Raw genomic sequence first — 26,109 nt, 5'->3', positions numbered from 1 at the left:
ATTATTAAAATGACTCTTCTTCCTATTTTTATGATCTTACGTTTTGTTTTTACCTTGTCATGGCAGATATTAAAACACTCCAAATAAAGACAAAAAAATTCAATATAAAAAAAACCCAAAACCACTTCCGAAATACTCCATTTTTTCTTATTTAAAAAAATGCTATTTATAGTAGTAGTTGGCATTTCATCAAAGTACATAAGCAAAGGACAGATACTCCTCATTTTTTCCCAGGTTTCGATTCTTTTTCTGAAAGCGAGTAAAATATTAGGCTTTGGAGAAAGTCTAGGTAGTTTGGTGTGATCTGTTGGTAGCATTTTGTTTTGCCTTAATCTTCTATTTTTTTCTTCCCATTTTATTTATTTATTTTTTTGACATGGAGTCTCATTCACTTTGTCGCCCAGGCTGGAGTGCAGTGGCGCGATCTTGGCTCACTGCAACCTCCGCCTCCTGGGTTCAAGCGATTCTCATGTCTCAGCCTCCTGCGTAGTGGAAATTACAGGTACGTGCCACCACGCCCGGCTAATTTTTGTGTTTTTAGTAGAGATGGTGTTTCACCATATTGTCCAGGTCTTGAACTCCTGACCTTAAGTGATCCTCCTGCCTTGGCCTCCCAAAGTGCTGAGATTACAGGCATGAGCCACCGTGTCCGGCCTTCTTCCCATTTTAATAACTAATTATTTTGCCTTAAAATACTTGAATTTATTGCAAAAGGTGTATTTTAAATGATTCAGCTCCCTCTTCCGTGGTGTTTCTGTAGTGAATAGACTGGAAGCTGGGAAGAAAGTGACCTCCATAAACACAGTTGTTTTACATTATTTCTCTCTCTGAAGAGAGAATTAGCACTCTCTTTCACTTCCAAGTGGAAAACCCACTGGACAGGCAGGTGCAAATAAAGCCATGTAACCTGGCAAGTTTCATTTTTAGAAATATGTGGGCTTTATCCAGTTTAGGAGCTTAGCTTCTGATACATTTCTGTCTCCCATCCTTTGGGATTTGGAGCTTTTTTTGTTTTTGGTTGGTGTTGGCTTCTACAGTATCTCCCTTCCTCCTAGATCCTTCCTGTCTGCATGTAAATACAGATATGCAGAAGTCTCCCTTATTCTCACCATCCTCCACCAGAGCAGACAGACCCGCAGACAGACAGACCTTGTGCCAGCCCAGTTTATTTTTTAGCTGACGAATTCTCTTCCTTTCCTACTTGTCCTCATTAAAGTGGAGAAAAATACACCTTTTACAAGATGGGTGCATTAAAGAAAAAATGTTACAGAAGGTATTACGTATTTATTACAAACTTAGAAAATATGGCTAACAAATAATAGAATATAAGAGTCACTCAGAATCTTCTGACGTACAGATACAGTGCTAACATTTTGGCTCTTGGCTTTCTGTCATACTTACACTTACGTATAAGTGAAGCACTGTGTATATTCTTTAATGACCTTTTATTACCCCTTAATACACTGTGAAAATCCTTCCATGTCTTTACATATTCATTATATGTACCTGAATATAATTTTTTTTAACCTTTTGCTTGTTTTTTTTAGAGACAGGGTCTTGCTTTGTTGTCCAGCTGGAGTACAGTGGCACAACCATAGCTTACTCCAGCCTCAAACTCCTGGGTTCAAGTGATTGTCCCACCCTAGCCTCCAGAGTAGCTGGGACTACAGGTGTGGACCATTGTGCCTGGCTAATATTATTTATTTATTTATTTATTTGAGACAGGATCTCACTCACCCAAGCTGGAGTGCAGTGGTGTGATCACGGCTCACTGCAGCCTCCACCTCCCCAGATTCAGGTGATCTTCCCACCTCAGCCACCTGAGTAGCTGGGACCATGGTGTGTGCTACCACGCCATCTGCTACCACACCTGGCTAAGTTTTGTATTATTTTCTAGAGATGAGGTTTGGCCATGTTGCCCAGGCTAGTGGCTCAAGCAGTGCACCCACTTGGGCCTCCCAAAGTGCTGGGATTACATGCATGAGCCACCTTGCCCTACCTGCTAGTATCCTTTTTAATGCATGAAAATATACTTTTAAACAGTTCTCATGGATGGACACTGGGAAAGCTAGACCCCTGTGAGAGTTTGAGCTCCTCAGTGTGAAGACCCTCTCCTGTCGGCTCTAATGTTGCATTTTCCTGGTATGAACCCTGAATATCTGACAGAGGTCTCAGTGAATTTAGAAAGTTTATTTTGCCAAGATTGAGAGTGTGTGCCTGTGACACAGCCTCAGGAGGTCCTGATGATATGTTCCCAAGGTAGTCAGAGCACAGTTTGGTTTTATACATTTTAGGGAGACATGAGACATCAATCAACATATGTAAGATGAACATTGGCTTGGTCTGGAAAGGCGGGACAACTCGAAGTGGGGAGGGGGCTTCCAGGTCATAGGTTAATAAGAGACAAATGGTTGCATTCTTCTGAATATCTGATTAGCCTCTCCGAAGGAGGCAATCAGATATGCATTTATCTCAGCGAGCAGAGGGGTGACTGAATAAAATGGGAGGCAGGTTTGCCCTAAGCAGTTCCCAGCTTGACTTTTCCCTTTAGCTTAGTGATTTTTGGGGCCCCAAGATTTATTTTCCTTTCACACTGGGCTCGCTTGATAAGTTCACCTGAGTATCCTGCTAATCTCTCACATTTTTTTGGTGCAAAGAGGAATTTCTTTCCTTAATCAATTTCTTTCTGTGCTTAAAGAAATTTTTTTTGCACTTTTTATTTTTTAATGGAGAGACACCATTCAAGTTACCAAAGTCAGAAGTTTTTGCCCTTCCCTTTCTCCTTCATTACTCTTTTTTTTTTTTTTTTTCCTGAGACGGGGTCTGGCAGTGTCGCCCAGCCTGGAGTGCAGTGGCATGATCTCAGCTCACTGCAACCTCTGTCTCCCAGGTTCAAGCGATTCTCCTGCCTCAGCTTCCTGAGTAGCTGGGATTGTGGGCACCTGCCACCACGCCCAGCTAATTTTTGTATTTTTGCTAGAGACAGGGTTTTACCATGTTGGCCAGGCTGGCCTTGAACTCCTGACCTCAGATGATCCGCCCAACTCAGCCTCCCAAAGTGCTAGGATTACAGGCGTGAGCCACTGTGCCTGGCCTCTCCTTCATTACTCTTATAATAATTCAGTAGTCTAGTCCCAGCATGGGGGTGGGGGACTTGGAGTAATATTGGTCAAAGAATACAGTTTGACAGGAGGAATAACTTCAAGAGATCTATTGTACAAGGTGATGATTATAGTTAATAACAATTTGGTGTATACTTGAAAATAGCATAGAGAGCAGATTTTAAGTGTTCTCATCACAAATAAATGGTAAATATGTGAGGCAAAAGCACTAATAAACAAAATTTTGTCTCTTAAGAGCCATAGAGTCTAATTGAGAATAGAATGGGAGGCAGGTTGTATAATAATTATCATGTCCACCCACTTCACCAAGTCCCAGCAGCAACCTTCTCTCTTCAATTCAATACCTGTTGCATCCATCTGCCCCTTTCTTGTCTCATTACTCCTCTATGCTTTCTGATGTCTAGCCCAGGCAATTCTAATAAGCCTCAAACTGGCTTACTTTCTTCCGGCCTCCCTCCCCATGAGTCCATTTTTCATGTTAATCTCACTAAAGCACCCTTCTGATCATGTCACGCTCTTGCTCAGGAAAAGCCAAAGGCCCACATTGCCCGCTCATTTAACCCCTTGCTGTGGCCTTCAGAGTCCTCTGCAATTTAACTGCAGCCTGTTCCAAAATTCAGCGGCATCACAGCTCTGATAAAAAACCACTCAGCCAAAGGAACCTCTTCACAGTTGTGTCTGGATCATGTTTTTAGGACTTTGCTGCAGCTGTTCTCTTTTCTACAAATGCCTTTCTAACCATTTTTACATGCCTCGAACATAGTAATTCAAGGTCTAGCTCAAATGCATCCTGTTCCTCAAATCTTTCCCTGATCCCCTTCTCATTTCCATCAGGACATATTTTTCTATGAATTTATGAATGTATCTGTACCTGATATATTAGTTATAATTTTCTGTTGTGTTAGTCCCTTCCCCACCCACCCCAGGCCACCGGACCACAGTTTCCTTGAAAGCAACATCTGGATCTCTTTTGGGACTGACACATAGTAGATGCTCTGTAAATGTTATTATTTCTTTGTACAATGTTTTTCACAAAATAGTTGTACAACTAATTTTTATTAAATGACTAGAAAATATAAAACTTAAGACAACAAACATAACAAAGAGTTGGAAATATTCTCAGTTCTTTTTTTTTTTTTTGACACAAGGTCTTGCTCAGTCACCTAGGCTGGAATGCAGTGGTGCATTCACAATTCCCTGCAGCCTCAAACTCCTGGGCTCAAGCAATCCTTCTACCTCAGCCTCTTGAATAAGTGGTACTACAGGCATGTACCACCACACCCAGATACTTTTTTGATTTTTTGTAGAGACGGAGTCTCCCCGTGTTACCCAGGCTAATCTTGAACTCCTGAGCTCAAGAGACCCTCCCTGGAGGCCTCCCAAAGGGCTGAGATTACAGGTGTGAGCCACTTGCCTGGTCCCCAGTTCTTATTATGTCCGTTAATTTGACTAGAAGTCTTACAAAATGACCTAAGCCAATTTGATTATGCATAATTATAAATTTTGGCTTTATTTTTGATTGGTAATGTTGGCTCCCAATGCCACTGTCTTCCTATAAGGGTCATAATAAAGGCAAGTTTCAGACCAAATCCTGCCATGAACATTGGCATTCATTAAGCAATCATTATTCGCAAGTAGGCTTGAAAAACAGTTCATACAGCCTGCATGTAAAGTTGGTAAGCTGCAGCTCTGTGTCCTTTTTTTTTTTTTTTTTTTTGAGAGACAGAATTTTGCTGTGCCACCCAGGCTGGAGTGCAGTGGTGCAATCTCAGCTCACTGCAAGCTCCACCTCCCGGGTTCACGCCATTCTCCTGCCTCAGCCTCCCGAGTAGCTGGGACTACAGGTGTGCACCACCACACCCATCTAATTTTTGTATTTTTAGTAGAGACAGGGTTTCACCATGTTAGCCATGATGGTCTCGATCTCCTGACCTCGTCATCCACCCGCCTCGGCCTCCCAAAGTGCTGGGATTACAGGTGTGAGCCACCATGCCTGGCAGCTCTGTGTCCTTTTGAAAGTCATAGTTAAAGTAAATGCAGCAATATTCTAGAGCTGTATAATTTGGTGCATTGGGTGCTGAGTTCCTGAACTGCAGCTAGTCTGAATTGAAATAATGCTGTAAATGTAATATACACCCAGGATTTCAAAGGCTTAGTAAGAAAAAAAGACTATAAAATATATTTTCAAGATGTTTTCAAATGTTGAGTATATGTTGAAATGATAATGTTTTGGAGATATTGGGTTAAATAGTACATATTACTTAAAATTCATTTTACCTGTTTTTTAATGTGGCTTTTAAAATTATGTATGTGACTTGCATTATATTTTTATTAGACAATGTTGTCTTAGGGAGAGGATTTAGTCTTATAATCAGCAGCAGATAACTAAAATCCTCTAGCCAATGGCTGAACATAGGACCTTTAGGGATCTAGCCTCCCAGACTCACTAGATTTTTATATTCTGTTTAATCAATGGTGGGGCATGTCTAGAAAATATTTTGACCAATCCTTGTTCATTGAATAACACTAAAGTCAACAGTGGGAGGATATTTCTAACATTCTAATTATGCCAATTATTAAGCCACAGTAAAAGCACATTTCTCACATTCATTAATTAACAAAGTCTCTGGTGTTGATGAAAATAAAGATAACTGATGCCTTTGTAGTGGTCCACTCTGGAGTTTAGCCTTTCTAATTAAATTATAGCTGACCTTCTCTGGAATGTTATACTGGCTTGGGACAAATATGAGCCTCTAGTGTGGTTTGCACACTGGAATATGTGTGTCTTATTGTGACCTTGGCAAGCTTTTGTAGTGGTTAAGGCCCAAGATAGCATCCTAGCTGTCTCTTTTCTTAGCTTTCCTTTCATAGTTCTTCTTTTCCACTTTCTAAAAGAAAGTCGTACCTCTCACTCTCCTCAAATTTTACTGTGCTGCATTGCTGTGAGGCATCAAACGAGGACAATTTAAGAATGCAAAACGAAGAGTAATCCTTTAAAAATTTTTTAAATGGCTGGTGCCTTGTTGCCTCCAGGGCAAGGCTTTGTGTCCAGCTGCCATCCATCCATCCATCCATCCATCCATCCATCCATCCATCCATCCATCCCTCTTTCTTAGAAAGAGAATTCTGAAGTGAGATGTTATTTGGAAACACCTATACCATGGTTTTTAAATCCAAAACCAAGTCAGACTCCTCTTGTCAGAAACTAAATCTGCTTTGGCTGATTAGTTTGACAGTGAGGACTAGTTTTGCCAATTAGGTACCAGAGGAGGCATTTTCTATTAATTGAATGAGCTAAATTTGCAACTCCTTAACAACATGCTAGAAATTACATCTTTTTAACGATTTAAATTTATGATAAATATCAGTTGTCAACTTTAAAATGTGCACGGAAATTCTTTTGGAAGTTCATGAACAAGAGTGTTTGAAGCTTCTGACTTAAACTAGTTTAACACAAGCATATTACACTTTGTATGTTGAAATCTTCTAAAGTATATTATAGACATTATATAGGAAGTTTTAAGAAGAGAAAGAAAAGATGGAAAAAGACAATCCAGAAGAGAAATGGTAGAAAGAGACTGACCCACATGGTGCAGGGGGCCCAGTGTGGTACAGTAGGCCAGTTCTGTGGCTGAGAAGTCCAAGATGGTGGCCTGTGTCATGACAGGTCCAGAGAAGGGCGTTGGAAAAGAATATTCAGTGATGCAGGATGGAGGGAGGTTTGAATGTTCAAAAAAGTAGAACAGGCAGAAGGAGGTGGGTTCTGAAAATGAAGAGGAGAGAAAGAGGGGGAGAGTCTTTGCTCCAATGATGCTCCAAATGATGGGGTATAGTAAAGAAGGCTTGACCGATTTGTTTGAGGGGATGTTCATTGTGGCCCTTAAGGTTATGGAAACTTTTGTAGATGTCTAATCCTGACAAGCTGGACACTTTCTCTTTGACCCATGAGTTTTTTGAGGTTGCATTGTTCTTTGATGCTACCTGGAGACTCTCCTGTCTGGCAGAATGGAAAGGTCAGTGCTTTAACGTATGTGGATTGCTGTTATCTGGGTCTTGTCTATCTCAAGGTATTGTATGGGCCCTGACACACAGAGGACTAAATTGAAGTAAGGAAGCAAGCCAAACTGTATTGTTAGTCCTTTTTATCCACTGGAGTTGTTGGCTTCAGAATGTTATCATTGGCTTTTACAATGCTCATTCACTGCTTGATGCTTTTCAATTTATTATTGAATTATCATATATATGTGTATTAGTCTCTTTTTATGCTGCTAATAAAGACATGCCAGAGGCTAGGTAATTTATAAAGAAAAAGAGGTTTAATGGACTCACAGTTCCACGTGGCTGGGGAGGCCTCACAATTTTGGCAGAAGATGAAGAGATGAAGGAAGAGCAAAGGGACGTCTCTCATGGCAGCAGGCAAAAGAGAATGAGAGCCAAAGGAAAGGGGAAACCCCTTATAAAACCATCAGCTCTCATGAGACTTATTCACTACCACAAGAACAGTATGGGGGAAACCACCTCCATGATTTAATTATCTCCTACCAGGTTCCTCCCATAACCCATGGGAATTAATGGGAGCTACAATTCAAAATGAGATTTGAGTGAGGTCACAGACAAACCATATCAATATGTATTCTTTCACAATATATTTTTTATTTGACTACGATGACCCAGTGTCATGATCTTAGAAGACACATGGCATACAGTGAAAGATTTCCTACATTAGCTCTATAGAAAATCATAGCATTCCTATATATGCATATGGAGAGATATTTGCATACTTATTGTTCTCTTTTTCTTTGGATATTTTATACTTTTTTTGTTTGAAAATTGCTGTTTCTTGGATATTATATTGTGTTATTCTATGAATTTATGAGGAAGATCCCTCATAACATGAGGAAAATAATGAAATAAAGTAATTAAAATGAGAAAAATATTATTTGAATAATTAGCAGTCTTGCAAGGACATATTTTTGCTGCTATTTTGACAAGTAGAACTTGTCCTGAGAAAGTCTGAAGGTCAAATCACTGGAATGGTTTTTACATTCAAAATGTTTTCCCCATTTTTTTTCCAGGCTTATACATCTAGAATTATATGTTAATGAAATAATTGCTTTTTCTTGAGATTTCTGCAGACAGTTTGTAGAACATAATAGATGTTTATTTGATAATAATAAAGTGAGGAATTTAATTTCATAGAAATTTTCTTTCATAAGTTTAGCCTTTTGTCAATCAATAAAAAGATGTTTTCTGTTGGCTTTTCATGACAGTGACTCATATCATTATGACTAATTCACTGTGTCCTAAATAATCCCTCCTTGTTCTATGACATTTCTAGCAATTTTAATGAAAATCTTCACTCCAGGACAAAAATTCAAAGTGAAGTGTTTGTATGTAAGGTTTACAATCTCTACCCCCATAAATGGAGTCTGTTTTTCTGCATTTGCAACACATATAATATGGTTGATAGAAAATATGTTGATTTTTTTTTTTGTGTGTGAAATATATTTCTAGAGGAAAGGTTTCAAACAGTGTCAGATGCCTGTAAATCTTAGAAACATTCTTTCAGTTTAAGTTTAGCCACTCTAGAACGTGCAAGTAGAAAAACATTATCTCCTATATTTCTATGCATTGTTTAAAAAAACTTGAGTTTGTTGAAAAGAAAACAGGTTAAGAGTAAATAAACTAAAATTAGAAGATAGAATTAATGATTACATTTAATTCTGAAAATAATTGAGAGTAAATCAATCATTTGGCAATATGATGTGGATTAAATGTGAAAAAGCAATTCCTGAACCCCAGCTGCTTCAGGTTAGCATGCTGTTAAACTTGAACTCATTCAGAAAGTCTTCAGGAGGTCTCTAAGTTTGGGGGTTTTGTTAGGTCGTTTCTGTGTTTGCAAAGTCAGTCTTACACTAGGATGGCTATACATTTTTTTTTTTTTTAAAGAAAATAACAAATATTAGTGAGGATTTGGAGAAATTGGAACTCTCATGTATTATGGTGAAAGTGTAAAATGATGCAGCCGCTATGGGAAATAGTTTGCTGGTTCCTCAAAAATCTAAACATAGAATTACCATATATTAACCTAGCAATTTCACTCCTGCATCTATACCCAAAGGAACTGAAATTGGGAACTCAAACAGATACTTGTACACCAATGTTCATTGTGGCATTGTTCATAATAGCCAAAAAGTGGTCAACTAGTGCTCATCTTTAGACAAATGGATAAAGAAACTGTAGTTTATACATACAATGGAATATTTTTTACCCTTAAAAAAGAATGAAGTTCTGATACAAGCTACAACATGGATGAAACCTTGAAAACATTATGCTAAATGAAATAAGCCAGACGCAAAAGGACAAATATTGTGTGATTCCACTTACGTGACATATCTTAAATAGGCAAATGCATAGAGATGGACAGTAGATTAGCTATTACCAGGGGCTGGTGGGAGTGGGGACTTATCGCTTAATGACTGCAGAGTTTCTGTTCAGTGTGATGAAAAATTTTTGAGAATAGATAGTGGTTATGGTTGTATAACATTGTAGGTGTAACTAATGCCACTGAATTTTATGATTAAGAATGACTGAAATCACAAATATTTTTATGTATTTTACCACAATTAAAAAAATCTATTAATATGCCAAAACGATTGAATTATAAACTTTAATTGGGTGAATTATATGGTAGGTGAGTTGTATGGTAGGTGTGTGGATGAATTGTATGGTAGGTGAATTTTATACCTCCATAAAACAGGTTTTTAAAAAGAGGCAGTCTTGTGAGTAGGAGGAGAGCTAGGTAAGGAGACATGAATCTTGATTTGATTTATGGCACCATCCAGCTGCATGTCATGAGGGGTAAGTCCCTGATCTCTCTGGTCACAGGACAGGATCCCATCAGGCACCCTCTTATATACTTCCTACTCCTATCCTCTGTGGCTCCGTGATAGTAAGGTGGATAGTTTTGGTGGGTTAGGTTGGTTCTCAGCTGGAACAAATATGTTCCTCTGGCCAGGCGCGGTGGCTCACGGCTGTAATCCCACCACTTTGAGAGGCCAAGGTGGGTGGATCACGAGGTCAGGTGTTCGAGACCAGCCTGGCCAAGATGGTGAAACCCCGTCTCTACTAAAAATACAAAAATTAGCCAGGCTTGGTGGCACACGCCTGTAATCCTAGCTACTTGGGAGGCTGAGGGAGGAGAACTGCTTCAATCTGGGAGGCAGAGGTTGCAGTGAGCCAAGATCACACCATTGCACTCCAGCCTGGGCAATAAGAGCGAAACTCCGTCTTAAAAAAAAAAAAAATGTTCTTCTGATGCTGAACATGATGTAAATTCTAAATGCAGTCCAGATGTGGCTGTAGACATTCTAACATCCCAAGGCTCCATAATTGCCTTCAGTTTTGGGCAGAGTGGACGGGTCATTGGGTCATGCTAGCAGAGCATGTGCTTGCTTAAGGAGGTTGATTTTTTTCAGATAATCTCGATTTTATTACAAGAACATTTTTAAAGCGTATGTTTTAACTCCATACCCTTCTTCTCTTTTATGGGCATAAACAGTTTTCAGGATTGAAAACTTTCTGAAATTTGGATTGTCTTAGCCTTATTTTGACATCATTATATGTTATAGCCCTCTGTGTTTTCTTGTAGATACCACAATTATATTAAACATGTTCTTTTTTGTGAGGTATTGAGTCTGAGGCTGAAATGAAGAGGTATTGACTAGGCTTATTCTATCTAGAATGCCCTTCCCATCTTTGCATGAACCGTACTTCATCTATTTTTCAAGATATATTTTAAAGCCTTCTTTTTTCCATTAAATTCTCTTTAACCTCCTCCTACATGGAAGTGCATTGAACACAGGCTCCACAGTCAGTTAGACCTGGTTCTCTCTGTGGCCCAGCATTTGCTGGGTGGGTGATGCTGGACAATTCATTTAACTTCTGCCTCAGCCTTGTCCTTTGACAAGTGGAGTTGTTTTCCTTTCTCTTCTCACTTCCACCATTTCCACCTCCCCTTGCCTTAGGGCAGAGAGGAGTTGCCAGCAAAAAGACTGGCAGCATTGCCTGCTGTCTCCTGCTCACAATTGCTGATGATTGGCATTTGTATTTCAATATGGTGTCCATGCTCTGGAAAGGAATAATCTGGAAAGAAGACTGGGAAGTAGATGGTTTGCCTGTGTCATCACCACATTTTCTCTGTTCTCTGGGGTGGTGTACCTCCTCTTGCAATCTTCTCTAATTTCTGGATGAACCTGACTTCGGAAGATACTGTGCTGTAGGTTTTTCCAGGAGTTTTGTTTGCTTTGGAGTTTCTTAACAACCATCATTGCCTTGGAGGATTTGTCAACATTTTGGGCTTCCTTGTCCTCAACAGATTTGCTTGTTGGGCCACACTTGTGCCTTTTCACTTATTCTCACCAGGGACTTCCTTCGCTGGGCATCTGGCTGGGATTCTTGTTGCATTAATGCACACTCAGGGGCCTCTGAAGAACATCATGGAAGCAGGTACTGGCATTTTTTTCCCTCCAATTATTGGTAATCCAGGACAGTGATATTACTTCAATTGTTCAGGCTAGTCTGGATATCAGGATCATTATCTTTATGGCAGGCCAGGTTATTATGAAGAAGCACCCAGGAGCTATGATATATACACAGCAGTACTCCATACTGCTCTTTTCTCTCCAGAAAAGGAACAGCTGGTGAGAGCATGAAGAACCAGCCCCTGGGATCGAGGAAATACCAGGAATAGCTCACTGCCCTGCGGGCTTCTTCTCTCAGAAGAAATGAGACTATAATGGCTTCACAGGTTTGATAGCCAGTGAGGTGGCACAGCATCTTGGGAAGACATAGTCCACTTGTGTTATTATTGCCCATCGGATTCATTCCCCAAGCAACTAGTTCATTGTAAACTAAAGCAAAGTATATCATTAAAAAAAAATCAACTTGTATTTAGCTTTTTACAGAGTGAAGCGAAAGTCTGTTTTAAATGTGGTTTTTAGCTTTAATAACTTCAATGTTTAAATGTGGCAAACTCACAAAAATATCATTTGAAATGTTAATTATCTAAACTTCTTGTACACTTAGGTAGTTTTGACAATTCTGAAAACTACATTTTTAATTTTAGCTTTTTTAAGGTCCTCTGAGGATGTCAGATTTTGAAAGAAACTCAGGGAGGTTAAACATTTCTGTTTGAGAGCAGTCTGTCTCCTGTTGGCTTTGTTTCTTTGTCTACATATTTATAATATTTTACAGATTATTATATAATATTTATTATTTCCATTTGACATTTTAATACATAATGTTTGAATAAATGAATTAGTGTTTGGGTGTGATTGGGTCTGATGAAACAAGAGAGCCTAATGGCATAACTAAGTGTGAGTGGCAGATTTATATTGGGAGTGATTCACATGTAGGGCCCACAAAAAGAAGAAATGAGAGTATGATCTGAAATGCTTTTGTTGCTTCCAAAATAATAATCTTTGCTAATGAGAGATTGGCTTTCTAGGGTATGTTAAATTTTGTGTTTGTGGAAGATGCCTTAATAAAATCAATCCAAGTTTAAAATCATCCAGTAAGAGATTTCTTTCTTGGCTAAAGTTCTAGGTGCTTCTTTTCTGAATAGCTGCGCTTTAGGGAACTCATGTTATGTTAGCGCCAGCCAACTGGACACTTAAATTGCTTCAAATGGTGTACTAGAGGATAATGCTTTCTCTCTGATAACAGTAGAGTTTTAGAGGTGATTTGTGTGCTTTCATAGGGGAAACAACTCCTAATTTCTCTGCCACATTTCCAGTTTAGGATTTAAATTGAGATATGTTGCTACATTCTGCTAAAACAATTTTCCATATGCATTGGAGCTGGTGAAGTGAAAACATTTTCAAACCAGTTTCCTTGAAGATTTATCAAGCAGTTTTGTTGATGCGTCTTGCTATGCTTCTTTTACCTGTCACAGAAATAAAATTCCAGGCTAGGCAGCAGTGAAAGCCTTTGGATCTGTGTGAGCATGTCAAAAGCATTTTAAGAAGAGCAAAATATTTAGAGGAAGAATTTGGAAAAGCAGCCTTAAGGGATTTAACACATTTTTCTTCTTCTAATTCAGTCTCGTGTTCATCCCTCTAATGGAGAAAGGTCATTAATGGATAAGATTTGCTAAGCCAGCAAGGGCTTTCAGAAACAAAATGGTTTTCAAAAATCCAGGCCTAACTAAGGAAAACACGGTTTGAATTTGGGAGCTTGAAAGAATACATTTAGAGAAGGCGTATATGCAGTGTAAATTATATTCATTCACTTAATATTATAGATATATATTTATAATCAAGTTATGTGTACGTTTGTTGTATTCTTACACATTTTTGTTTTGGAGAAGTTAAAATAACGAATTGGCTTGATAATGAAGATTGAAATAATTTGAGACTGTGGAAATTCTGTATAAATTTCTAGGCAGACAAAATGGCTGATCAGAATAGCATGATGGAGTTTTAGTTGTCCTGTTACTCGTCTGCTATTTTTACATGCCCGATATCTGGGCCAAGATTGTTTACCTTAATTGTTGTGATGTGGAGGTTAGTAAGTGTGTGAAATTTGTTACATTTCAATCTCATAATTGAAAAGCCACAGGCAAATTCTTATTCTTTTACTGAATTCCTGTCTAGTAGAAAATAAGATGTATGTGTGTTTGTATGTGTATGTTTGTCTGAAAAAAGGAAAATGTAAACTAGTCTTTGAAATATGTACCCCCTTTTCCCCATTTTTAACTGTATCAAGAGAATGAATGCAGAAATGTCTTTATAAACTTTGAAGTATTTTTGAAACATTTGGATGTTAGAAAATGTATCGTTTACAGACAAATAATTTATCTGTTACTTAGACTTATATTCTGACATTGACTTGACCCATAAAATAAAGACTATTGTTGAAACATTATCTTATTCATTTTTATAAACATAAGAATGGGAATCCATAAATTTGATTTCATTTCATATGTGATAAAATGGAAAGATTATTATCATTTGATAAGGTAAATAGTGCTCATTTCTTTGTCTACTTTATATCTGGGGAGAAACCTACATAGTATTAGATATTTTAATATGTTTTTGAAATAAGAAAGTTAAATGCTCCGGGAATAGGTTAAGAAAATGTAAAATGTAGTAAGATTTCTCTCTTAGAATTTTTTTCCATTTTTATGGCCACAAATTCTTAAGTTGTGTGAATGTTATCAAATTAAGATAATTTAATACTTATTTATGACCTTTCTATAATTTTTTATTCATGGGATTAAATAAAACTGCATATAACAAGATTTATAAAAATAAATCCCTTTTAAGGTAGTGGGACAAATAATTGGATTTTCCAGATGCCCTAAACACTGATTTTTTAATATTAAATTCATTTTGGTGAGGCTGGTATATCCCCCTCTTCAGGTTGATGTGTGGTGGTAGCCTTCTATTCTGAGTATAATCTCTACTGTGTCCCTCTTTGATATGAAGATGGTAAAGGGTCATTCATCGTGTAAGCAAGTTCTCTTGGTTAATAGATGGCTTACGTGGCCTTGATCAGTTAATATAAAGCTTGAAATAGGGATCGTTGCTGTCTTTGCTGTCCTTTCTTAAAGGAAGGTCACCTCTGAGCACCATTAATATCAAGGAGTTTCTTAAACAGCAGTTTTGTTTTCTATACCACTTGCTCCCTTAGTGTCTTGGAGTCGGTCTCCAATTACCTTTATGGATTTGTAAAAGTGCATTTTTTTTTCCTGAAGCTGCTGCTATATTTATTCTGGGAATGACCTTTTAATTACAAACTCTCCTTCCACAAGGGAGTAAGGACCAAAGACCACAAACTGGGTGAAGTGGTAGGTAAACCTCTAATGATCCTAGTAGAGGTTTGTGAGCAGGTCTGTATTCAATGTGGAATTGACGCTGGAGGGCCAAGCACACCTGGGCCTCCTCCATTATTATTTTGCTGCTCTGATGTGGGAGGCAGCCCAGCAGTATAAAAGGTGGCAAAGGAGGCAGGACACACATATGGATGGAGCCACACCTTTCTGCACTGTTGCAGATATGCCTTGGACAGCTTTCTGAAAGACTGGTAGAGATTGTCAAAATGCTGTTTTTGTAGGCTTTAAGCCAGCAATGACTCTTTTACTGGCTTTAATAGAAAATCGGGGAGTGATGGAAGTGTATGATTGAAGAGGTCCAATGGATATTTATTTATCTACCTTGCTTACACTTTTACTATAATCATGATAACAACGAGCTGAACACCAGCTCTTCATCAAGTGCTTTTCATGTATATTCACTAACCTTTACAATACTCTTGAAAGCTAGGTATTATTTATCCCCACTTTACAGATGAGAACTGTGAGGCTAAGCGATGTTGTAATGACCCAGGGTCACACAATAAATGGACTGGGACACTGTCTATTTGGTTCTAAAGAGAAAGTCCTTTTCTCTTTTTGTTAGCCACACGGCCTCCTTGTATGTAACCAAATCCTTCTACCCGTATTTCAAAATTCAGGGTGGTCAGTCTTTTAAAGTAACTTTTCATTTTTTTTATGGCTCAGAAAATGAATTTGTAATCAAAACCAAAGTTGATAATGGTTTTAAATTCTTCTGATTTTTCTACCTGTAAAAGTTTGTATAGGTCAAGATCATTAAAACCTCATGTCAATCTTACTGCAGGAAAATGGGTTACAAGGTTGACCATAAACCTTTACTGTCATTCTAGAGGGTGTAGGACCAGTATGAAGAGGGAGGAAGTCACAAATTCCTGAGTTTTTATTGGATAACTTTAATTTTTGTTTTTAGCATGCTGACATTTTGATTATGCTGAAATTTTACTTACACAAAATGTAGCAGAAAGTACTATGGGTACTAGCTGGAAAGTAGGGCCCTGATTTGATCCGATAAACCTGGATTTGGTCACTGATGGCAGGACTCCGGGGTTTAGGGTGAGACAGCCTGGTCCCTTGGGAAAGGTGCCCGAGCCTCCCTCTGTTGTAGGCAGTGTTGGGCTCCATAAGTGAACCGGGCAGTCATCACATTCTGCATTAGCTGCACATCATTGTGCTCAAGGAGCTCGACTAATAGGACTATTTTAAACCCTCCAGGATAGAGATAACCTTATTTGGTGCTTTACTAAAGGTACAGACTCTCATACTTTTTCCTTCTCTTTCTTTTTCCATTCCACAGATGAACACAATGACGTACAGAAGAAAACCTTTACCAAATGGATAAATGCTCGATTTTCAAAGGTAACTGAGACTTTCAAAACCTTCGATGGTTCAGATGCCTCATTCTGATTGAAGGAGTTTGGTTGGAAGTGCAGTGAATTTTCCCTAGGAAATGTCACCTAGCCGAAGTCTTCTGAGTATGCAGATACATTTATTTTTCCTTTATTCTGTCCTAAAATATGTTTAAATGGAAATTCTCATGCACATAGTTTATGGGACGCTATTGACTTTTACCTGGCCTTCTCCAGATATCTAAGGCAACAGTTAGCTGCTTGCGATTCTGCGAATCCTGGGTACATCTTGGAAAAGAATATATCATTGGGAAAAATTTTGTGTTCTCTTGGTTAAGAGGAAGATGATTTCATTTTGCCTGGTTAAAACCAAATATTATCATTCAGGCAGTCTTTCTACCCTGTCAGAAATATTTATGGATTTTTATTCTTGTGGATGTGGCTAATAATATTTATCTGCCTTGTGGTTTTTTTTTTCTTGTGTACTTCCTTAATTCCCCCCCCACCCCAAAGATCTGCTCTTAGCATTTCTAACCATTTAGAACATAATTAATGTTTTGAGCAATATTTTTTCTTAGGGGCAGAGCACCCTGAAGAGAGGAATTGTCAGTGCTATTTTCAAATCTGTTCTAATATGATTATCTGTTAGTTATTGGTGTTGGAATTTTGTGCACTAAGCCTGAGGTGGGAGGAGAGTTTTCAGGGTAACAGATTGTGTAGGACTCTTCTATAGCAAGATGAAAAACAGAAGTTTCTCAGAGAAACACTGTGGTGGTCTTTTAAATAGTATAAAAGCTATTTTAATGAAGAGTTGCTTTTCAAAATTTTTGGTTGCTTTTCAAAAGTTGTAAAGGTCAGAGAGACAAACATTGGTATTTCTTGAGGAAAAATGAGGATATCTTAAGGTTACTTTGAGTAGCAGCATAGTTTAAAAAATGCTTCACATCCCAATATTTATAGTTGGTTATTTGATTTCACTGCTTTTTGGGCTTTACAAGTTTATCTTGAGGTGTATTTTATCTTGCCTGTGAGTATGTAAGGAATGTGAAAACTAACTTTGACAGAGGGTTAAAAATATAGAGAATTAGTACATAAAGGTGCTTGCATAATTGGCAGTTATATGTGTAGAGCACATGCAGGTGTGTTTTGGTAAATTTTAATTTGTTTTATTCCAGAGACACAGGTAACATATGTGCATCTTGGGCTTGACATGAATAAAAACTTTTGAACTATTCATCTGCATGTGACCATTTTCCAGAGAATGTAGTTTTAGCAACTGGGAGTCTGGATATGAGGTGTTTTGTTCCAGTGGTCTCATGATTGCTCATATAAGTAAGATTATTCTTCCTGGTTATTCACGAGGATAACACGGTAATTGTTTAGATAGAACAAGTGAAGCAGTTTTTAGCAGCTTAATTTAGTCTTTGGGGAAGAATTGCCTTAGAACTAATTTTGAAGATTGTTTTGAAAGCATTAAACTTGGTAGACGTAAGTTTAGAGAGCTTTTGAAACTGGGTAAGTTACTATTTACCTATTTCTGAAAATGGAGAGAAATAGGTAGTAAAATAGGACATGGAAAGGGTTTGTAGAGGAAGAGAGATGACAACTGAGAAAGAATAATTGAAAAGAAATTTCTCAATATTTATGGTGGGTCATTGACACCTTTAAAAATACCTCAAATAAAAAAAAATCTGGTAGTACCAGACTAGTTTATTAAATGAACTTGATATTTAAATTTGTGCATTTATAATGTCTATTATTTTGCAATTAAATGGGGCTTTAAGTCCCATGTAAATTGTTTGCCCTGGAATGTTTGTATTTCTTACCAAGATACTAGAAAAGACTTGGTAATTTTTATCATTTTTAGTAAAAGTTATAGTTAGTTTTAGCTAAAAGGTTCTGTGTTAGTTTTTGGAGATGGTAGTTTCTAAGCTCAGCTTCTGTGTTAGTGTTTGGAGATGGTGTTTGGAGAAAAACTTCCAAAAGTGGGATGACTCTGAAAACTTTTATTTTCATCTAGCAAGAAATAAAACCTAGAAGGAATTTATCTGAGAAATTATGAAATTTGGAGATGGGAGGCTCATGGCAGTGACACTAAACATCCACATTATTTTTTCTTTCCTCTGGCTGTCTTAAGACCGTAAGTTGGATTGCTTCCAGTTGAGGATAGTGAAAGAGGGAGTAACACATTTCTAGACTGGGAGATTTCCGTAGACTCCCATGTGGCTTAACCCTTGCTGAGCTGGGGAAAGACTGTGTTCATGCCTGGTATTACTGGGTAGTGCAGAGGCTAGAACAAGAAAAAAAAAATCCCGTTGAAGGGAATGAATTTTTTTTTTCCATTGTTTAAAAATCCATGTCCTTTGGTACATTGTGGTGGGTTTTACAATGTAGTTTTTCAATGGGTCCACTACTTCCCTACAGTGTGCGTTCCTAAAGAGAGCAACAGGGCCGCTGTGCTGAGAAATCCAGACACTGATGGCACCTTCTGATATTTAGGAATTTGTTTTAAAACAGACGTTTGTCTGGATATTTCCTTTGTGGCCTGCACCCCATCAAAAGTCTCAATCAAACATCGAGTCTTGTTAATTCCAATACCTATGTATATTCAAAATTGTCCACTTACTCTATGTAGAGTGACACATCTCTTTTCCAAGTCATTGTTATTGGTGTTAGAAAAAATGGTGAGAGACTTTACAATGGGCAAAAAAACTAGTGGGTGTCCTGTTAGCTCAGGCATCTGAATTATCTCTGCCTTTAAAAATTATTTTTGAGCTACTTTACAACTAGGTAAGTTGTGGAAAATAGGTATGCAAATGGTTCTTATCCATAAAAATGAAAATTATTTGGAAAGCAGTTAATTATTACTCCTTGGATAGACCAGTTTTTGCATCTATTGCAAATCTATTTCAGTTTTCATTTTTCTTGTGTAAAACATGTGTTTTTTTAAAATTTTCCCCTGAACTGGTTGTAACACCTTACTGGGCCCCTCATTAATTAATGAGTTAAATAAAGTCTTTGACACACATTATTATCACATTGGTTTGAGAGTCATGACTTTACCTCGTTTGGAAATTATCCTTGAATACATGGACCACTGTGATTTTGTTCTTCCATTCCATGCTCCACCTTCTCCATCTCCCTTTCCTTTTTTTTTTTTTTTCTTTTCTTTTTTTTTTTTTTTTGAGAGACAGTCTAGCTCTGTCGCCCAGTCTGGAGTGCAGTGGTGCAATCTTGGCTCACTGCAGCCTCTGCCTCCCAGGTTGCAGCGATTCTCCTGCCTCAGCCTCCCTAATAGCTGGGATTATGGGCACATGTCACCATGCCTGGCTAATTTTTGTATTTTTAGTAGAGACGGGGTTTCGCCGTGTTGGCCAGGCTGGTCTCGAACTCCTGACCTCAAGTGATCTGCCTGCCTCGACCTCCCAAAGTGCTGGGATTACAGGCGTGAGCCACTGTGCCCTGCCTCCCCTTCCATTTTCAAGAGAGTATCTATGGTGTTTCTAAAGGGTAAACCTGAATACCTTTTCCTCTTCTGTAAGCTTTTTCATTGGGTGCCCATTGTCCTTTTTTAAAAAAACAAAATAAAAAATTGAAATTGTATAATTTTTGGTATATAGTGTGATGTTTTGGTCTTACTTGGTTATTAAAGCTCTAAATAGCTGCCTCCCAATTTACTCCTAATTTTATTTTACTTTCCTGTCGCTCCCTCATTATGCTGCAGTCACACGGCCTGTGCTTACCATCCCGGTGGGCCCTCCCTGGCCTTTGCACACAGTCCTTTCTCTATCTCTTCCTGGCCAGCTTCTACCCCTTCCTTCTTGTCTGAGCTTAAATGTTGCTTCCGCAAGGATCTCTTTACTGAGCTCCCAGACTAGGGTAGATAAGCTGTATACTCTCAAAGTGTTATGATTTGAAGCACTTACCATACTGTAATTTAAATAGTCGCCAGTCTTTTTTCCTAGGTTAGACATAAACTCTGTGGGTGCAGGGACTGTCTATTTGCTCATTGGCATATCTTTTGGCATTTAGTAGGTATCCAGTAAAGTATTTGTAGGCTTAATAAATGAATGACAATGACATAGACATACATTGAATATGCCTAATTCTATATGTTCATAAGCCACTTGGGGATGGTTGCATTGGAAAGAGACAGGAGTAGAGTTTAGGACTGAGTGCAACATGGCATGAATTGTGCTATGTCCTGGATATGAATACAACGCATCAGGGCTTTTGCTGCATTATTCACAAAAATAAACAAATCCAGCTATCCAAACTTTCCCCATTTACCTGACTTCTTGGAGTTATGCTGCAGTGATTGTTAACCACTTGGACTTAATGCATATTATTGTTTTATTTACCCAATACAATTCTTCACATAGGATCTAACTACTAAATTCACTGTGAAGAAAAATAAGACTTAAAACTTAAAGCCAGCACAATTCTTTTCTTGATAAGGGATTTGGTAAAGAACTTGAGAAAAATATCGGTCTAAAACCATCCTTTAATTTGTAACTGTATATGAATATATAGTAACCAAGACAGTGCTCACTCAAAATATGTATTCTTTTTGCCGCAAATCCTTGTGAACATATCATAGAGTATACAGTGCTTTGGAATTCAAGGATCCTGAGAAGTCATAGTGTAGAGTAAATTATGGCTCTTGGATTTTTAAAAGTTATGAAGAGCTCAGAAAAAGTGATTATCTAAAAAAAGCTAAAAATTAGGAAATTACACACATTTCTGGATATCCTGCTCATTTATTTATGACCTCAGGCAAATTATTAGTCAATTTTTTCAGGTCACCTGGTCTACATTTCTATAGCCATAAGACACAATTGATCATTATTACCTTCCTTATATCGTGAAGAAATATTGAGGCATTGCTGAGAAGTGTATAGGAGATGATAATTACTTAGGAATGCAAAATAAAAACCCTATCAGGTACCTCAAATTTGTGATAGTCCTGATCTGTGGATCCATGCCACACATAAACAGAAAAGGGAAAAATCATTGGCTCATTAAGCCCGCGTTCTTCCATTGTATGGTGTGTACGACTTGAGTGTTTTGCCGCTTCTAAATTTCAGAGCCTCTGGCTTGTTAGTCGGCCGGTCTCCCAAGGGAGGCAGCAAAGGCCTCATTGCTTTGCTTTGGGAAATTTGCTCTGACTTTGAGCCTGCATTTTCTTTGGCTGACTTTCAGAGCTGCTCATCTGGCAGAGCTGAAAACATACAAATTGCAGAAGTTCTTTTATCCATTTGGTGAGATGGTTCTCTAAAGAGGCTTCACAAATAAAGGTTAGGTAGAAAATATGCAAACTTAAAAATGCTGAACTTGAGTTTGTGCAAATCCCTGCTTTTCTCTTTGCTAAGACACAGATGAGCCAAGTTTTCATCTAAGTTACAATTCCAAACTTGAAATTCAAATTGACAGAACGTAAGAGAGGAAAGCCATGAAGCATTTTATATGGATTCCAATATGGGGAGCTATTAAGATGTTTTCCTTTAGGAGACAGTGAGACATTGCTTTTAGATATTGTTTTTCTACTTTTCTCATGTTGGAAGTTAATAATCACTAAAGTAGGGGTGGGAAAAGATGTGGAGGGAGATTTTACAGGAGGTGCAATAAAAGGAGCCCAAACCCTTTTCCACCTCTAGATGTTCAATCTTCTCTTTAGTACTGTAAAGAGGCTGACAGGCTTCCTGTGTGAAGATAAATATCATCTATAGTAGAGGCTTGAGCTTGAAGAGTTACACATTGGGTCTGCCATTGGTTTATTTCATGAGCATGCATATGGCAACTCAACTGATTGTTTTAGGAGCCATACACATTCAAGTGGTTCCTTAAAAACAAATGTGAATTTGTGTCTATTCACTAATACCTCTAAAAAGAAAATAATAAAATGTACTCCATATTCTTAAACACCAGCTTCCAGATATACTTTGGCTATGCTTATGTAAGCTTTGTTGTTGTTGCTGTTTGTTTTGTTTTCATTCAATTTGATTTTTTAAAATTTGATTTTGTCTCAAAATTATATTTGCAAAATGAACTTCACCTTGGTTTAAACTAAAAACAAGTGACTAAAATTAAAACTGTCAAGTATTTTTTAATATGATATGCTTTGATGAGTACTTAATAACAGTTTTGATTCAGCCTATTGGTATTTATAATTGTGAAGCAAATTTGGTAGTCTTTGTAATTGACAATCAGTTGTAGAAATTGATCAACTGGGAGGAAATGACTTTTCACCCTTCACCTAGGAAGGAGTGAGCAGGACCACCTTCCTTGTGCTTTTCCATTCAGCCTCTTGTGGCCCCACCATCTCTAGCTTCAGAGATAGGCTCTGATGGTTCAGGGAAGGATGCACTTATGCCAGGGTGGGAAGTAAGGTATCAAGAGGGGATTGCTGAGAGGTAGTGGTTGAGGGGAGAGAGTCTCTACCTATTACATACAGCAAGGAGACACTGGACCCATTTCCAGCTGTATCTGGCCTGGGAAGCTTTTAGCTGCAATTGCCACAGGTAACCATCCACCAGCCATGAGGGGAGTCACACTTACGGGGAAGCTGACATTTATTTTTGTTATTATCTGTTGGAGAAATAAAAAATCCTGCCAACACTGGTACCCCTGGATACCAACATGGAATACAGAGAAAACAATTTACAACTAAGTGTGCATGTTTGGTTAAGTGCATGCAGGCAGTTGGCTAAAGACGTCAAAGTCTGGACAGAATTTCACACAAATATTTAGTAAAGTGGGAGAAAGAACAATGAACACGTGTCTCGGTGAGAGACAACTAGATGTGCCTTGTTGTGATGGTCTCTTGTCCACCTTCTCAGCAACTCCTGTGTTTAACTTAGCTTGGAAAACTGGAGACTGGATTTATCTATTTCCTGACCAAAAAAATTGGGTCTATTTTGTTTTAAGGAGACACCCTAAGGGAAGGGAAGGAGCAGTGTAGCTGCCTCTCCTTTATATATATTGAACAAAGGGACTTTGATTTTATTTACCTTTACACTATCGTAATCAGTGCTATTACCAGTGCCTCACCCTAGTCTCACGGAAGCCTATCTTTTGAAGGACTGCGTTCTTCAAACATTTCTACTGTATTGCCAGTTGTGTATACATGGAATAACCTGTATTGTTTCCTGAGTTTGCCTACAGACCTTACCTAGTATGCATAAGGAGTCAGAGCTTTTTATTTATTTATTTATGTTATTTGTTTTATTTCCATAGGTTTTGGGGGGAGCAGGTGGTGTTTGGTTACATGAGTAAGTTCTTTAGTGGTGATTTGGTGAGATTTTGATGCACCCATCACCCGAGCAGTATACACTGTACCCAATTTGTAAAATTTTATCCCTCACCCCCACTCCCACCCACCCCCCAAATCCCCAGTCCCCAAAGTCCATTGTGTCATTCTTATACCTTTGGATCCTCACAGCTTAGCTCCCACTTATGAGTCAAAACATACGATGTTTGGTTGCCCAGTCCTGACTTACTTCACTTAGAATAATGGTCTCCAGTTTCATCCAGGTTGCTGCAGATACCATTATTTCATTCCTTTTTGATGGCTGAATAGTATTCCATGGTGTGTATATGTGTGTGTGTGTGTGTGTGTGTGTATACACACCACAATTTCTTTATTCACTCATTGATCGATGGGCATTTGGGCTGGTTCCATATTTTTGCAATTGCAAATTGTGCTGCTATAAACATGCATGTGCAAGCATCTTTTTGGTATAATGGCTCCTTTTCCAAATGCCTACCTCTGATGGGCATTTGGGCTGTTTCCATGTTTTTGCAATTGCGAATTGTGCTGCTATAAACATGCATGTACAAGCATCTTTTGTATAATGGCTTCTTTTCCTCTGGGTAGATACCCAGTAATGGGATTGCTGGATCAAGTGGTAGTTCTACTTTTAGTTCTTTAAGGAATCTCCACACTGTATTCCATAGTGGTTGTACTAGTTTACATTTCCAGCAGCGTTCCCTTTTCACTGCATCCTTGCCACCATCTATTGTTTTTTGATTTTTTGATTACAGCCATTCATGCAGGAGTGAAGTGGTATCGCATTGTGGTTTTGATTTGCATTTCCCTGATCATTAGTGATGTTGAGCATTTTTGCATATTCTTGTTACCCATTTGTATATCTTCTTTTGAGAATTGTCTATTCATGTCCTTAGACCATTTTTTTTTTTTTTTTAACTTGCTAATTTGGAGTCAGAGCTTATTCAGCCTCCAGACCTCACCTGATTGTCCGTGGAGTACGCTAGCGGCCCCTGCCTCTGGCCGCCAGGTATCTGAGCCCCACAGTGGTTTCTTATCATCCCAGATTTTATCATTACTATACCAGTAACTTACCAAAATCAAGGTAAACATTCTGTTACATGTCTGTATGACTTGTGATTCCCTGAAAGATATTACTTGGTTTGGCATGTGTTTTACAGTATTTTATAGTTCTGAAGGTAGGTGCACATTTACTGATTCAGAGTGTTCTCTGCACATTTACAGTAAACACTGTAAATCTTCGCTCTGTAGTTAATGTGGCATACTCTGTGATGACCGGCACCATCTGTTTCTCTTGTCTCTCTCTCTTCCTCTTCTTCTCTCCCTCCCTCCAAGCAAGCTTCTAAATGGAATCTTTTTCAGTTCTTAGCAACTTGTGCTGACCACCCAGAATTCTTAAAGAGAACGGCTGAGAGATCTGTACTCACTAATTGTTGAAGTGACTGGAGCACATTTTGCTGGTTTTCTGTTGTCAAGGTGTGGAAGGAACTCATGAGGCATTATTGCAGTGCCCTCATTTTGCTTTCAGTCTTCTCTGTGGAAAGCAATGCTGTGTTTGTTCTTTTACCACAGAGTTGAATCATGAAAGTAAATACTAAATATCATACAGTCTTCATTTCATTGATTAAGCTACACATTTTATAATTGAGATGAGCCTAATTTTATCGTTTTACTTAATCTTGACTAGAGACAGCATTCTTTTTAAAACATCTATTATTTGTTTTATGCAATAATACATAAACTTTGTAAAAATTAGATAAATCAGTAAATCCAAAGAAAATTGTTCAAACTACTTTTAATTCCACCACCAAGAGAAAGAGTGTAGCATTTTGTCGTATAATGGTTTAAAAATGTATTATCATATAAATATCATTAACTAAGATGATGTACATAGTGCTTACTGATGCATTATTGATTATTAAGAAATTGAAGAATTACAGGAATGTCAAAGATGCTACATTTGTGTCAGTGTTGAGATTGGGGTTCATGAGTTAAAGATTCTAATTTGAAAAGATTTAGAAATGTTGCATTAAATTATTTCTTTTTGAATTTTTAAATTAACCAACTTCTTGCAAAAAACAGATGAGGAGGGGGAGAGAGAGACCATAAAATTTACAATGTTATTAGATGCTTGGACATCATTTTGAACTATCAGGGCATCAGATTAATCTCAGATTAATCTGAGGAGAGTGTGAATATATTATGGTATATACACTATATATGTTTGTGTATATATATATATACTATACACACACACACACATACACACACACACACACACACACACACACATAGACACACAGTAAACAATGGGACTAGTAATTGAATTAAATAGAGTGTCTCAAATCCTGTTTTGAAAATAGGGGGGCCGGGCGCGGTGGCTCACGCTTGTAATCCCAGCACTTTGGGAGGCCGAGGCGGGCGGATCACAAGGTCAGGAGATCGAGACCACGGTGA

At 38.1% G+C, this 26,109-nt stretch overlaps 1 protein-coding gene and 1 pseudogene across 5 annotated transcripts in view; both read left to right on the top strand.

Annotated features, from left to right (window-relative positions):
* The window catches only part of LOC116463116 (utrophin-like), a 572,404-nt gene that overhangs the window by 101,975 nt on the left and 444,320 nt on the right, over window positions 1-26,109 (top strand). For all 5 annotated transcript variants that reach the window (XM_058434468.1, XM_032146075.2, XM_058434467.1 and 2 more), the window contains one exon: window positions 16,313-16,374. In XM_058434468.1, coding sequence (XP_058290451.1) covers window positions 16,313-16,374 — 62 coding nt within the window. The remainder of the gene's footprint in view (window positions 1-16,312; window positions 16,375-26,109) is intronic.
* On the top strand, window positions 11,239-11,947 carry LOC116463117 (rhomboid-related protein 4-like; annotated as a pseudogene).

The sequence above is a fragment of the Hylobates moloch genome, unplaced genomic scaffold (genome assembly GCF_009828535.3).
Source record: "Hylobates moloch isolate HMO894 unplaced genomic scaffold, HMol_V3 SCAFFOLD_26, whole genome shotgun sequence".
NCBI lineage: Eukaryota > Metazoa > Chordata > Mammalia > Primates > Hylobatidae > Hylobates > Hylobates moloch.
This window is presented reverse-complemented; position numbering and strand designations above follow the sequence as displayed.